The 13,920-nt window shown below is 35.5% G+C and overlaps 3 protein-coding genes across 6 annotated transcripts in view; 1 reads left to right on the top strand and 2 right to left on the bottom strand.

The window, feature by feature from the left end:
* Positions 1 to 412: 412 nt before the first annotated feature.
* LOC110991579 (7SK snRNA methylphosphate capping enzyme bin3) lies at positions 413 to 6,706 on the bottom strand. The gene is made up of 5 exons (XM_022256979.2): positions 5,316 to 6,706; positions 4,980 to 5,170; positions 4,493 to 4,833; positions 2,444 to 2,665; positions 413 to 1,057 (listed from the first exon to the last, which is right to left on the bottom strand). The coding sequence occupies exons 1-5, from the start codon at positions 6,347 to 6,349 to the stop codon at positions 500 to 502; spliced, it is 2,346 nt and encodes a 781-aa protein (XP_022112671.2). The 5' UTR covers positions 6,350 to 6,706; the 3' UTR covers positions 413 to 499.
* A 420-nt stretch (positions 6,707 to 7,126) lies between these two features.
* Positions 7,127 to 9,671, top strand: LOC110991596 (protein claret segregational). Its single transcript, XM_022257025.2, has 2 exons — positions 7,127 to 7,235; positions 7,385 to 9,671. Exons 1-2 carry the CDS (start codon positions 7,233 to 7,235, stop codon positions 9,269 to 9,271), a joined length of 1,890 nt encoding a protein of 629 aa, XP_022112717.2. The 5' UTR covers positions 7,127 to 7,232; the 3' UTR covers positions 9,272 to 9,671.
* An 827-nt stretch (positions 9,672 to 10,498) lies between these two features.
* Positions 10,499 to 13,920, bottom strand: part of LOC110991586 (inositol-trisphosphate 3-kinase homolog) — a 53,297-nt gene continuing 49,875 nt past the window's right edge. For 3 of the 4 annotated variants that reach the window (XM_022256989.2, XM_045630047.1, XM_022256990.2), the window contains 2 exons: positions 11,803 to 11,958; positions 10,499 to 11,612 (listed from right to left, as the gene is read on the bottom strand). In XM_022256989.2, the coding sequence (XP_022112681.1) occupies positions 10,710 to 11,612; positions 11,803 to 11,958 (1,059 nt within the window). In that variant the 3' untranslated portion in view covers positions 10,499 to 10,709. Of the gene's footprint in view, positions 11,613 to 11,802; positions 11,959 to 12,063; positions 12,263 to 13,920 lie in introns of those variants that run through there. The other variant, XM_022256991.2, reaches the window with a different exon arrangement.

Raw genomic sequence — 13,920 nt, 5'->3', positions numbered from 1 at the left:
TAGCCACATCGGATCATAACAATACACGTTTTCTCTCCCAGAGCGATAATTTTAGTGCTCTCTGGAGCGTTGTACTCATCTACCATCGCCTCCACCAGGAGGCGTATTATTATATTCTATAAAACATTATCTACTAGAAAATGTATATATAGCATTTCGTGCTGATAATTTATACACCGACAATATTATCAAGCGAGTAATTGCCATGAGCTTAGTGGTTTACGCTTATTAGATCCAAGCCGGTTTGAAAGTTTTTTAGAGTTGATGGGCACATACGGCTGATATATCTATAAAGATTGATAAATCAAGAGAAAGGTCAATGAATCTTGTGCTATTGCGATTTTATTTATGTTAAATATAAGATACTTTACTTCACTTCAGAAATAAGGTTAAAAATAAAACAGGAGAGACGTAACTGCTTAATATAAGAATTTATTATAAAATATTTTCAGCCTTAATTTTAGGGGATCTACCGATATTTACAAAGGCGGAATGACGTTCAGTCGTCGTGTAGGCGTTCCGGTGCGGGGAATCCTCTTGCAGTCAAGGGGTCAGGCGCGGGGGACGCATGGGGGGCAGGGGATGCGGCGGGGGAAGCTGCTGGGGATGCACTTCCAAGAGGAGACGGAATCGTCGCATACACAGTGGGCCTCGGCGGCTGGTACGACGGCGCGTATGAGTCACTCCGCGGATTGTAGAAGGGCGAATCGTCGGCGCTGCAATCCAAGTTCGGCGAATACGGAGTTACGGCCCCGCAAGATGGCGCATCATCGCTGGGCCGGTACGCGGGTCCCACTGGGGCGTACACCGTCCGACGAGGGGACTCCGCTTCGGGCTTGTGATGGGACGACGGCGCGTACGCGTCCGACCATCGGGCCTTGCTGGGGGTGAAATCCCCTTTAACGTACAACTGGATAGGACGCGTGAACCCCTTGCTGGCATGTTGGGGCACGCCTAAAACACAGCATTTGCTGAAGCCTACTTCGGGTGAAAGTAGATATTCGCGGAATTTGTACGGGAACAGTTCAATTGAATTGAAGTTCTCGTAAATCGTTGGCTGAAACAAAAAATATATATTTATGTATATTCTGTGTGTAATAATGTTTTTGCTAATCTATGTAAGAACTGCAGGCTGCAATTTCCCCATACTAGACTATCGAAAGTTAGTAATTCTTTTTTGGGAAAAGGGATACTCTTTTTTTTATAAAATCCCAGAGGCTCTTTTATCTGTCTTTTAAAAAATTTAAGAAATGTATTAAAGAAAAGCTATATAAAAAGGCTTACTAAAAAGTTAGCGATGATCTAGTTGATAAAAGGGGCTAGTGCTGGGCAGGCTACTTCTAATTAATTTGCTATATTTGTTTCAAATATTGTGCTTTTTTTTTAAGAGTACCGAGAGTTTTTTTACGCCGGTTTTTTCTCTCGGCCTACACCCTCTGTCTCCTTTGCCGGTGAGTAGGGATGCCTACAGGTTCGAATTTAATGACGTGGAATAAGTGATACCTTGATGATCTTATGTTCCAAAGTAAACGTATTTTATTTTCGTTTAAAACTGAGCATAAAGGTAGTTAGTCCTCAAATATTTGTAAAAACAACATAAATTGCTACGTTAGTCGTAGCCTTCTTATTATATTATGAATGTGCATAACTTGGACTGACATTGAAAAAGACAATCATTTTATTTAGTTAAAGTACGTTGTTTTAAGATTGAATATGTACTAAAATTAGCCTCATTAATAACAACACCAGTTCTCGTCGTTACATGTTGGGAAACATTTTTAATAACATGACAAATTAACTAGCTGCTGTAGTCTCTGGCAGAATGACCAGCGCTGTGGAACACTCTGCTCCTCAGCATAGTGCTGATCCAGGGCCTATTACAATCACATCACACACGCATTATTAAAACATACCTTGTTCTTTAAAAAATAATGTGTGTGTGTTTTGTAATAAGTGTTATGCCTATGTCTATGAAATTACTCATAATACAAATATATTAATAACGCTACAACGTCTAGGCTTCAGATATATTTATCTGTGTCGTAATGATTTATTTAGAAGGAAAATTGGTTTATAGGTTGTGTCTAAGGCATGTTTGATTCTTCAGAATCTACTATTCATAGTGTGTATTGTATATAAAATGTAAAGTGCATTGGTGCACAGCCGGGTTTCGAAACTACGACCGCAGGGACGAATGTCGCACGTTCAAGGCACAATGTCAACACTGTCATAAAAATAAAGGACATTTTTAATTTTTTACATCAGTCAGTTTATTTCTAAAGAATTGCGACAGATTACGTAATTAACTGCAATATAATATAATACAACTTCACAGTCTAAACTAGACTTTTTTTAAACATTTTATTAATAAATAATAAATATAGCCAAAGTTACTTTGTGCCTATACACCAAATTCAAGCAGTAATAATTAAAAGAAACTTACCGTTAAACGCTTTTTCTTCTTGTAGCTGGCCCAGTTTTGTGCTTCAAGCACCAACTTTCCTCCTGGACGTAGATCATTGAACATTCTTTTGAATGCACGCTTAATACCAGCATCGCCCCAATTTAGATGGAGCCATTTTGTGGTAGACAGACACAGAATCAGATCGAATTGTGGTGACTCCATAGACCCTACTGCCACATCTTCACGAGGCACGTAATTGCCCTGGAAATAGCAATGCCTTGTAAATATATGATTTAAAATAGAATTATAATAAAAGCATTATGGTTTATTCATTTAACCGTTTACTACATCGTTTAGAACACCATACCATTTATATTGACTAAAATGACATGACATGAAATCTATTGTATTAGGTACTTAATAACAACGTCATCGGTTGTTACGACTACCGGTTTTTAAGACCAAATATTATTAATTAGTAGTCCCTTTGAAGTCGTTATAACAGATTTTGACTGTACTATTTATATATTATATATAGTTTTTATTCTATAAATGTCGCGGTCTACTAGCTTTGTTAGCCGTTAAAAAGCCTAGTAGTTTGGTTAAGTTCACTAAACAAGGCCGTTTAACTAGCTAGTCTGAAACATATTCATCTGTAGCGTTTGTTACATTTATTAAACTTACTTAGGGCATTTATATCGTAGGACACATGTGCAAAATATAAAAAAAGATTAAACATTTGACATAAAAAAATAATCCTTTAAATTGCTAGTCACATTATCATTGTCACTACTGCCATTCATTGTTCTTGTATTCATTAAACTTAGTAAAGCACCATCAAAGTGGTTTGACAAAGTACACATGTCAGAAGTGAAACTTCTTTGTAAATTAAGTATTACTAAGGTAAAAGCCCCAATAGATGATCATGTACCAGTATATGATCACGCCATGTATTTATATATCTATATTCACACTGCTTACACATTGTATACATGCTAATGATAATATTAATAAATAAAAATCTGCGTTTACTGCACAAGACGTTATGCGACAGAATTTCCATCTAAAGTTCTAATATGTAACCACTAAGCAAATACATCAACCAATAACGTGTATTTTTGCTTGATCTACATTTCTCACTCTCTCTCTCATTCGCTCTCTCCCTTTTCTTCGAGAAAAACGATGCACATCTCCGTGACGTTTCATCCGTAAATATATTACTCTCATGCGCCTAAAGAAGTTTCATTTCAAATGTTCTATGTAAATCCGAAATAATAATTTAGATAGAAAATTATTACAACAATAATTTAAGTATGTCTGGTATTTTACTTTGTTCCACTACATTAAGTATGCGTGGATTATAATCCCATTGTTAAATGAATATTAAAGAGCCGAGTGAATCATTTTCAAGGCATACTCTGAGTTGTTTATGTTTTATTCTTGCATTTCACCGTCAATGACTTTTAATTTTCCAATTTATTAACAACCATAATTTTAAAAACGAAACTACTTTTACAGACATATCCCAAAGTATCACCTAGCTTTAATAATTGTGCACATAATAAACGATATGAGACCATTCTTATATATCATGGGCAGATGGTATGAAAAAGCATTGTACGCAAGCACAGACACAAATAAAATATTAATACATTACAGGCTAGGTAAAATTAGCATATATGTATATGTTAATATTATAAGTGTTTGTTTTATATCGTAGAAAGGGATCAGGCCCAAATTGATTCAAATTTAAAAAAAAAATATATTAGATAAGCTGAAGGCTAGAAGAAATAATGTTTCTGTTGTATCTTCATTGTATGTTCAGAGAAAATCTTACATGATGAAATTGAATATTTCAGTTTAGGTTTTAGTAGTGTGAAATTAAATTTGAAAACCATCTAATTTTGAAGACAGACTACAGACAATAACCATTATAATCGTAATGAAATTTCAAATATTCCTTAATACAAAATTTATTGAAATTTATAAAAATTTATTAAATTAATATGGAGAACAGACAGTATATCTTGTGCATATGAAAATGGGCTAAAGCAATTAAATATAGGGACTAAATTAAACACTTATTACCTGTTTAAATGTGACATTATATGGAAATATTGCTGGTGTTGTTTCCTCGGGAACATTTCCCATTGGACCAAACATCATTGACATTGACATCGGAAAGAAACACTGACCCTCAGGTTTGCCAATTGCCTTGCGGTTCTTTCTGGGTCTTTTAATCTTTCTTCCTTTCTTATCATCTTCTTTTTCCTTCTGCTCTGAGGCAAAACAGTCACATTTATCCTCTTTACATTTATCGCAATGTAATTTTTTATCATCTAGTGGATCTTCTGGTTTTTTCTCATCATCACACTTTGGCTGTGGTAATGGGACTGGTATAAAGGAATGAAGATTTTTACGAGCTCGACCTGAAATTAATAATTTATTTTATTAAACATGCATTCCGTTTTGCTATTCCTTACAACATTTTTTGAAAAAAAATGTATGTTTTATTTGAGAACTTTCATAGATTTACACTTAAAGAAATGCTTGCATAAGATATATTGTAACTTACCAATAAGAAGATTATCAATGTCAATGCCCACAACTGATTTGGCACCAAGTGTTCGAGCCACTGCTATGGAGATATGACCAACATTACAACCAATATCCAAGATATCTTTATTTTGGAACAAATGCCTATGCATTTCAAATACTTGCAGACGAATATCCATCATTGCATTGAGATTACGATATCCATAATACCTGAAAGTAATGTGTTGATGTCAAAGTAAGCATGAATGGGCGTTCATTATAAAACATCTGAGAAGAAATTAACACTGTTAATAATCTGGTGTGAAAACAAATAGCAGGAGGCTACAAAATATTTCAAATAATGTTTTATATTTACCTATCATAGTTTCCATATTGATAGCGAGAGTTCTTTGGGTGAAAAGTTGGCAGTTTCTGTTCACCTTCAGATAGACTCTTCAGTTTGGTCCTGTGCGGAGATGCTGGTCTTTCTTGTGGCCCTGTCCTCTGTTGGGGCCTTGCTCTCATCCATGCACCAGGTTGTGGAACCACAGGACTAACAATTTTATCCAGAGACTCCATGCGGCGTAGTTTTTTGGCATCTTTACATTTTTGCGAATTATTATCACTATCGCTACATGAGCGTTTGCGCGACTTTGAAGATGATGGTTCGGGTGGAGGTGGTTCTTTGATGTGCTCCTTTTCTTCTACAGTAGTCTCAACATCAGCAGCAACAGACTCTGCAGTTCGACGTCTAATACGTGGCTTCTTTCTAGGTGTCTTTTTGCGTTGTTGCATCTCAAGCCTCTTCTCATACTCCTCATTGTCCAGAGGTTCCATAAGATTTAAAGGGTCTCTTATGTTAGGTGGAATAATCACATCTATCTTTGCCTTGTGTCGTGGTGGTGTCGGTAATGGAGAAGATTCAGGTGTAACAGCATTCATAGCTCTATTAACATCCTCATCTTGTAAGCTATTAAGATTCAGGGGATCAGATATGTTACCACCAAGTAAAAATTTCGTTGGAGGAATAAAGGCTTCCTTTCGCGGACGATTATATGGAAGGAAAAATTTAGAAATAGATGGAAAACTTTGTGCACGTTTCTTAGTTTGCTTAAATTTTGTGCCTGCGTGATGTAGCCTGCGAATAGTACTCCTTTCTGGATTTTCTTTTAACGCACCTTTCTTGCCATGGCGAGTCTTTTTCTTTATTTTCTTTGAATTTCCAATAAGCGACTCCTCTTCTTTAGACGAATTGGCATCACTAACCGTAACATTATTGGATGTGTCTATTTGTGATGTATCTGAATTATCAACCACATTGTTTCCAACACTAGATACGGTTTGATCTAAAATCTTACTATTATCACTTGTGCTTACACTTAAATTTAATTCCTTTTCCGGACTCCCCATCGCGATATAACAAACATATAAAAGATCACATAATATTTAAAACAATAAACTGTAAATCAAATTTACCGCCACGACAATTATTGCAAAATGTACAAGGACATCCGCCAATAGCGATAAACAGGCCCTAGATATTTTACTGAAAAGTATAGATCTTAATAAAGCCGTGATTAACAAATCGAAAATGCACGAAAGTTTTATTTTAGTGGAATATTCAATATTCCAACTAAATACTATTAATTCACATTTATCCACTTAGACGCACCACAAAACACATCGGAACGATTTCCGAAATAAGCAATTGACATAATTCTAATTTACAAATCACATTTTACTAGCTGACAGTAAACGGCTGATGGGTCTGTGGTTTTGTCATAGTCACATTGGCATATTTATGGTACATGCTGAGAATTATCAACAGACTACACCAAGTAAATAGGCATAAAATAGCATAAATTTAAAATATTGTTTTTAAAAATATGAAAATACATTCTAAATTTTTATTTGTGTTAATATTAGCAGATTAATAAACAAAATTAATTAGTTTCAAACTATCGTCTATATTTTCTATTACATAATCAAATCTTTGAAAAGGTAACGCAATCCACACATGTTAGATTTATAATAATTTAGGTACAAAAAGTTTACAAAATAGTTTAGATTTTTTTTTATTATTCATATTTTTGATAATTGTTCCTTTATTTGTTATTTAATTATTATGTCACTATATTTTTGCATTTTGTAACTGGCAACATAGATTCAGTCGGCGTCAGAAGTCAAAACAATTTCGAATTTTGAATGTAACGACCGTTTGTGGCTGTTAAGATAGTTTGTGTTTGTGAAAAACGAATGAGGGGTTTCTTTGATTTTGTACTAGATTATATTCATGGTGTGTAATTATTTATGAAATTATTATTTACTAAGTACTAACCTACTTAGTAAACAAAGCTAACCTTTACGTAAACGTAATTAAATATCTTGTAAAGCGAATTTTATGTGATTATAATTATTTGACAGTGGTTTTTTGAACACTTCCAGATGTCTCGCATTCCAAAGCTGCCAGTGGCTAAAGAAAATAGACCCGGGTTTTCAAATATAAGGAACACAACAAGAACAATTGGCAATGGACTCAGTGATATTGATAAAAAAGCGCTTCTTATGAACCATACCAAACCGAGTACAACAGTTACGTCTAGTAGTACAGTAGCAGCTCCACGGCTTAAAAGAGCAGCTTCTGCTAACGCTGTAGTACCCCCTTCAAAAGCTGCTAAAGTGGAAAGAAAACCAAGTGTATCTGCAAGAATTCCACCATATGACTATAAAGCAAGATTCAATGATTTACTGGAAAAACATAAGGTGATAAAGAGCGAATTGACTGCTTTAAATACTAAATACATTGACGTATCTGATGACTATGAAAAGTACAAAGAATTGTCTGATAACAGCCTTAAAGAAAACTCCATATTAAAAGACAAATTGCAAAACTGCTTAAGAGAGCTGAGACAGATTACTGCCGACCATGACAGCCTCAAACTTGACAATGAAATGCTGAAAAGAGAACTGGATGACCTGCATAATAAAACAAAAATATTGGAAGATGTAACAAATAGTTTAAAAATGAAATCCATGGAAAATGATAGGCTCAGATTAGAAATTGATGATTTGAGCCGACGCCATAAGAGTTTGCAAGAAGAAAATGAAGCAATAAAAGTTCTAAATGAACATCTCAAAAAAGTGTCAGCAGAACATGAAAACCTACAAGAAGATCACAAATGTGCACTTGAATTAGTTAAGACAACCCAAACTCACCGTGATGCCTTACAAAACATAGTTGATACCATGTATAAAGACCAGAGAATCCTAAGGAATACTATTCAAGATCTAAAAGGCAACATAAGAGTTTACTGCCGAGTAAGACCTCCACTTGAGTCTGAAACAAATAAGCCCCTGTACAATTTACATGTTGTTGATGCATGCACCATTGAAATTGAAAAAATTGAACTATTGAATTCAGCTAGAAAAGGTAAATCTCAACATACCTTTTCATTTGATGGAATTTTTACACCCCATTCATCACAAGAAGATGTTTTTGGCAAAGTTTCTTCGATGGTTCAATCTGCCCTAGATGGATACAATGTGTGTATTTTTGCTTATGGACAAACTGGTTCAGGAAAAACATACACAATGGAGGGTGGAAGTGGAATTGCCGAATATGGTATCATTCCAAGATCAATAAATATGATTTTTGAATGCATGGCAGAATTGAAAGAAATGGGTTGGGAGTTGTCAATAAAAGCTTCGTTCTTGGAAATTTACAATGAAGTTATTTATGACTTACTTGATTCCAACAAAGATCAAGAGAGCCATGACATCAAAATGGTCAATTCGAAAGGATCAGAATTATATGTTTCCAACTTGCGTGAGGAAGAAGTAAAAAGCTCTCATGATTTCATCAGGTTGTTAATTTTTGCTCAACGAAACAGACAAACAGCTGCAACATTAAACAATGAAAGGAGTTCACGATCACATTCTGTGGCCCAAATTAAAATCTCTGCAATTAATGAAAAGCGAAAAGAAAAGTTTATGAGCCATCTTAATTTAGTAGATCTTGCTGGATCGGAGAGTGGGAAAACAACACAGAGGATGGGCGAGACAAAACACATAAATAGATCACTTTCAGAGCTGTCTAAGGTGATTTTGTCTTTGCAGACTAACCAATCGCATATTCCATACAGGAATTCTAAGTTAACACATCTTCTTATGCCCAGTCTTGGTGGAAACTCAAAAACTCTTATGTTAGTAAACATTAACCAATTTGATGATAATTTTAATGAGACTCTTAACTCCTTAAGATTTGCCACCAATGTTAATAGTTGTAAAACAACTAAGGCTAAAAAGAACTTGACTTTGTTTGAAGGTTTTTAAATACTTCTAAATGACAAAATATATAGCATAACAAGTTTTACATGGACAGGATCTATGGAACTGATAAATCCAGGCAAAATGTATTGTATGGATAATATGATATCTTAAATAATTGGCCATTCTTCAATAAACAAATAATGAGCCCACCAATATGTTATAACTAATGTATATGTGTTAATGTTTCATTCATATACTAAATTTGATAATTGTTATTTGACATTTTCATGTTTTTTTACTTTTCTGCTAAATTTGGCTTTTGATTATGTATTAAAATCTTAGATTAGTCTAGTTATAATTATGTTATCATATGATATTTGTATGAGAAAATTTTAATCTTGTATTGGTTTTAGTGTAGTCTTAATTATGGCCTTCTATTTAAATAATAAAATAGATATAATGATACTATATTTTTATTTTTTTGTAGTATACCAACTATTTTTCTTTATACTCTTCCTAAACTGCAGCCAATCTAAATGTAAGCCCCATAGGTTAATTATTATAGGGTTTCCTTCTCTTAGTTAAGCAGGCCGAAATGTTGCAGTATTACCGGCGTGTATGGTGTTTGCAGTATTACCGGAGATTCTAGGTGCTTCTAATATTGGCATAACTATAATTGTTATGGAAAGGCAGGTGAGGCAGTAACAGTAGATCACACCTTAAAAAATGAAAACACCAATTTACTTAATGCTGTTTTACATTCTTTAAGGATAATTTGTATTCGGTAGCAGTGCCATCTTTTGGATAGAACCTAATCAATCATACTGCAACGATATAGAACGCTCCTAGATGGAGTCACATTCTCGATTTCTCGTAATTTAATACATATTGTATTGATCATACAAAGCTTTAATGCCTAAGGATTATAAATAAACTATATTTAGAATGTGGATATTGTTAGGTAATGTTTAATTGCATGCTTTTTTTAGTAAATAAAAAGTTGTGTGCGTCTCGAAACACTATTTTAAATTCGGGCATCGAATTTTTACATTCTTCCACTCTCGCCTACAAACTTATGGCTTTAGTTAGAAATTTTTGGTACAATAGTTGAGTATTAATAAAAAGAATTTTACTTTTGAATATCTGTTTTAAAATCAAATATATATTAATAGGTAAGAATGTCAAAGGTCATCAATTTCTAAGTTTTATTATAGCATTAGTAAATCTATCACATTAATGCAAATAGATGTTATTTAGAGTATTTAAGGATTTTAAAAGGAAACACACACGAAAAATCATCAAATTATAATTATCAATTAATCATTAGGACTAGATCATTAAGCGAAACTGGCTTCGCATTGAAAACAATAATTCTGTGCATCCCCGTGCGTACACCCTCGGTGGGCGCAGGAACAAGCACTGGGCGAACGCGGCTCAGGCTTCGATTTGACCGCAGACGAGACCTTCAGACCTTTTCCTTCCAGGTCTACTCATCAGTCGCTCAACGAGATACTTCAGGTAATTTAGCCGTTTCTATAGTCTCTATCAGTCTATCCAGTCCGTACAGGAAGCCCTCCTCGTGGCTTCCTTGTTCCCAGGGTTCGCGATGCGTTACGCTCAAACCCTCAGGAAGACGTCGGGTCTTAGCGAAGTCGATTAACCACGCCCCGACACGCTCATCATCGTAGATTATAAATATACTACTGCCGACGATCTCATGCGTCCGGAAGAACTCGGAGTTTTCGAAAAGTTCCCTTATTTCGCGGAGACGGGCAGCAATAGAGCGGCGCGCGCGTTCATTGCCAGCGAAGAACTTGGCAACCGTAGCTCTCAGATGTCCTGGCTCTTTAACTTTCTGCAAATCAGTCAAAGGAGGCTGTCCTGGTAGTTTGACAGCTTCAATTCGAAATCCCTGCTCAGCCGATGAAGAGCATTGTTCCCTGAACTGCATGTATCTTAGTTTGGTTACGGCACGCACAGTATGCTCTGCTTCAGTCGGAGCATTGGGATCGAGGCGGACCATCTTCTCATACAGGTCGGTTCTAGCTCGAGCGTTGCTGACTTCGTCTTCGAGGAAAGTCCGGGTTCCCATTTTGACGTCCATAACGTGAGGGTCACGGAAGCCATGCAATAAGTCTTGAAGCTCAATGAAATGTTCACCACCGTATTCCAGTTCTCTGTAGTAACGTGGGATGGCAGACCGCATGTGGGGACAGGACGCGAGGGCAACGTACGCGTCACGTTCAGGGTTATGTGAGGGGTGGTCGCCAGGAGAGCGGCGTTTCCAAACGGTGCCAGGTCCGGCGGGTGCTAAAGAACCCGGGTGACCGGAAAGTTGGAACCACTCCGAAGAACGAGTCTTGAGTAGGGCGTCCGAGGCCGGTGCCGACAACTCTAGTGCATTCTGAAAATAAAAGGAAAAAACTTTATTCTAACTGACTTTATTGAATTTTTAAATCTGAAAATAACTCTATTTCAAAACTAAAATCGAAAGGAAATAGATATAATAGTCTATAAATTATAAATGGTCTTTATAAAAAACTCTGAAGTATTAAGAACATTTTAAACTATTGAATTTATCAAATGAAACTTACAATAGCCAAAAATTTCAACAAATCCGAAGGTTGAGCTGGTGATGTAGGAGCAGGCGCTACAGGAGAAGTTTCCGGAGAGGCGTGGCGTCTCCATCGTTTGAACAGAGCACCTTCCTCTTTCCCACGCCAGCGTTCTTCATCTTTACCTGATGCAACCTGCGGACAATAGAAACAACAAATTGAAACACCGTGCAACACATAGATACATCAAGAATATCCATTCACTTTCGTTTGCGGCGTCGATTGCACAAAGAAACGTACCGCTAGTATTTTGTTAGCGGTGTAAAGGAGCCCGCCAGGTCCAAGACGGCTGAGCAGAGATTGGCGGGAAACACTATTCATCTTACTGGTTACAGTCATGGCGAACACAATGAATGTACACGCGAGAAGCGATCAACGTTTGTGACTAAGCGTCTAGTGCTAACTTGCGAGTGATGCCAGTGGGAGGGTGACGATGCTTTTATAGAGACCTCGGCTTTCGCGTGACGTGTGCGGCCGCACTACTCCGCGCCCGCGCCGCACGCACGTCGCTGGTTTGTTTTCCCATCGTTATTTTGTTTGGCATTAGGCTATTCACGATTTACACTTAGCAAGAGCGCGTCGTATTACTTATATTTAAAAACTTTAACATATAGAACTGTAGAAAAGTGTTGTATAATTTCAGAGGGTAATAAACGTGTGTATCATATATAGTTTAAGTTACTTTTATTTATACACAGTATGTGTGTGTATTCAGTTTTTAGTGGTTTGCTTTTGGATAAGAATGTAACAATGAAGTTTATCTTTAAATTAGCATAGTAGTTGCTATGACAAGGTAATTAAACGTATCTGGGGTATAAACTGATCCGATGACGCAAATGTTTTGTTCTTGGGACAAAAGCCGTGACGTAAGGGGAAGACGCGTTCCGCATCCCAAAGTACTCTTGATCATTCGCGGTAAACAGTTTTACAAATACCTAACATGCATAAATGCCAGCCAGTATTTTAAACATATCTTTTAAGTATCGCAAATAAAGAATAGTTAAGGCAATAATAATTTACTGAATTGGGTGAAAAAATTTGGGTAAAAATGAAAAGTTCATCGCATACACCTCTTGACTAGGGAAGTGTCCAGCCATGATTATGTAATATTGATTGTAATACACTTACTTTAATGGCGTTGTTAAATATTTATTTGCCATGAAAGTAATAAGTACATAAGACTAGAAGAATTACAAAGAAACGCATGTAGCATTTCTATTCATATGTCAAAATATAATAAAATTATTTCCAACGTGATATTTTTTGATAAGCTAACGATGACAGTTGAGAATGTCAAAACCGATTATATTTAATCTCAATGAATTATTAAAATACAAGAAATATATTTCAGATAATAATAATATATTTACACACACACAAAGTCCATCCGATTTCACGAAACAATCTGTCATTTTTTATCGACATACGTGAAAGCACGAATAAATTATAAACCGTATAATTTTTATTTACCTTAGAATAACTGAACCACAACCAATTAAATATTTTTTGCACGTAGCACACAAACACACAAATATTGCTCACTAAATTTAGCTTTTATGGAGGTACTTAGCCGCGTTTACATGACTATAATATAAAGGTAAGATTAATGTCATAATTATTTTCCTAATTAATTCAAAATATTTTAAGATATTCAATTTATAATTTGACTGAATAGTGTATTTTTTTACACGTTGAATCCTCCTTGGGGTTTTTCAATCGATTAAAAAGTAAAAGAAATTAAACCATCTGTATTGGCGTCATTGCGGAGGAAAAATACCTATGCGATTATCAAAATTCTCAAAAGGGATAAATTATTATTTTAATTATATTTACCTTGCTTTATGTGACCTAATAAAAAAACATCTCATTTTTCTAGTTACTGTTGAACAATAAAGTCTCAATTTAAGAAAACGCAATGGTGACTTTTCTAAAAAATAGTATTGCTGTTTAAACAATAAAAGCAGTCATCTGCTCTCGCTCTTGGCCTGAAGGTTCGTGACAGCTCAGTTCGGCTGGAACTATGCTTAGACCGTGTGAGGTGTTTTTGCTATCGTTACTGCAAAAAACGAAATTTTATATAAAACGGGATTTTTTTCG

Source organism: Pieris rapae, chromosome 11, assembly GCF_905147795.1.
Source record: "Pieris rapae chromosome 11, ilPieRapa1.1, whole genome shotgun sequence".
NCBI lineage: Eukaryota > Metazoa > Arthropoda > Insecta > Lepidoptera > Pieridae > Pieris > Pieris rapae.
Note: the sequence above shows the minus strand (reverse complement) of the source record. Positions and strands in the feature narration are given on the sequence as shown.

Bases quoted from the DNA above. Each gene is read 5' to 3' on its own strand.
- LOC110991579 (XM_022256979.2), bottom strand. From the start codon at position 6,349: ATGGGGAGTCCGGAAAAGGAATTAAATTTAAGTGTAAGCACAAGTGAT. The intron at 4,834-4,979 runs GTAAGTTACAAT...TATTAATTTCAG, and splicing joins CATTGATAATCTTCTTATTG to GTCGAGCTCGTAAAAATCTT. The intron at 1,058-2,443 runs GTAAGTTTCTTT...TTTTTGTTTCAG, and splicing joins AGAAGAAAAAGCGTTTAACG to CCAACGATTTACGAGAACTT.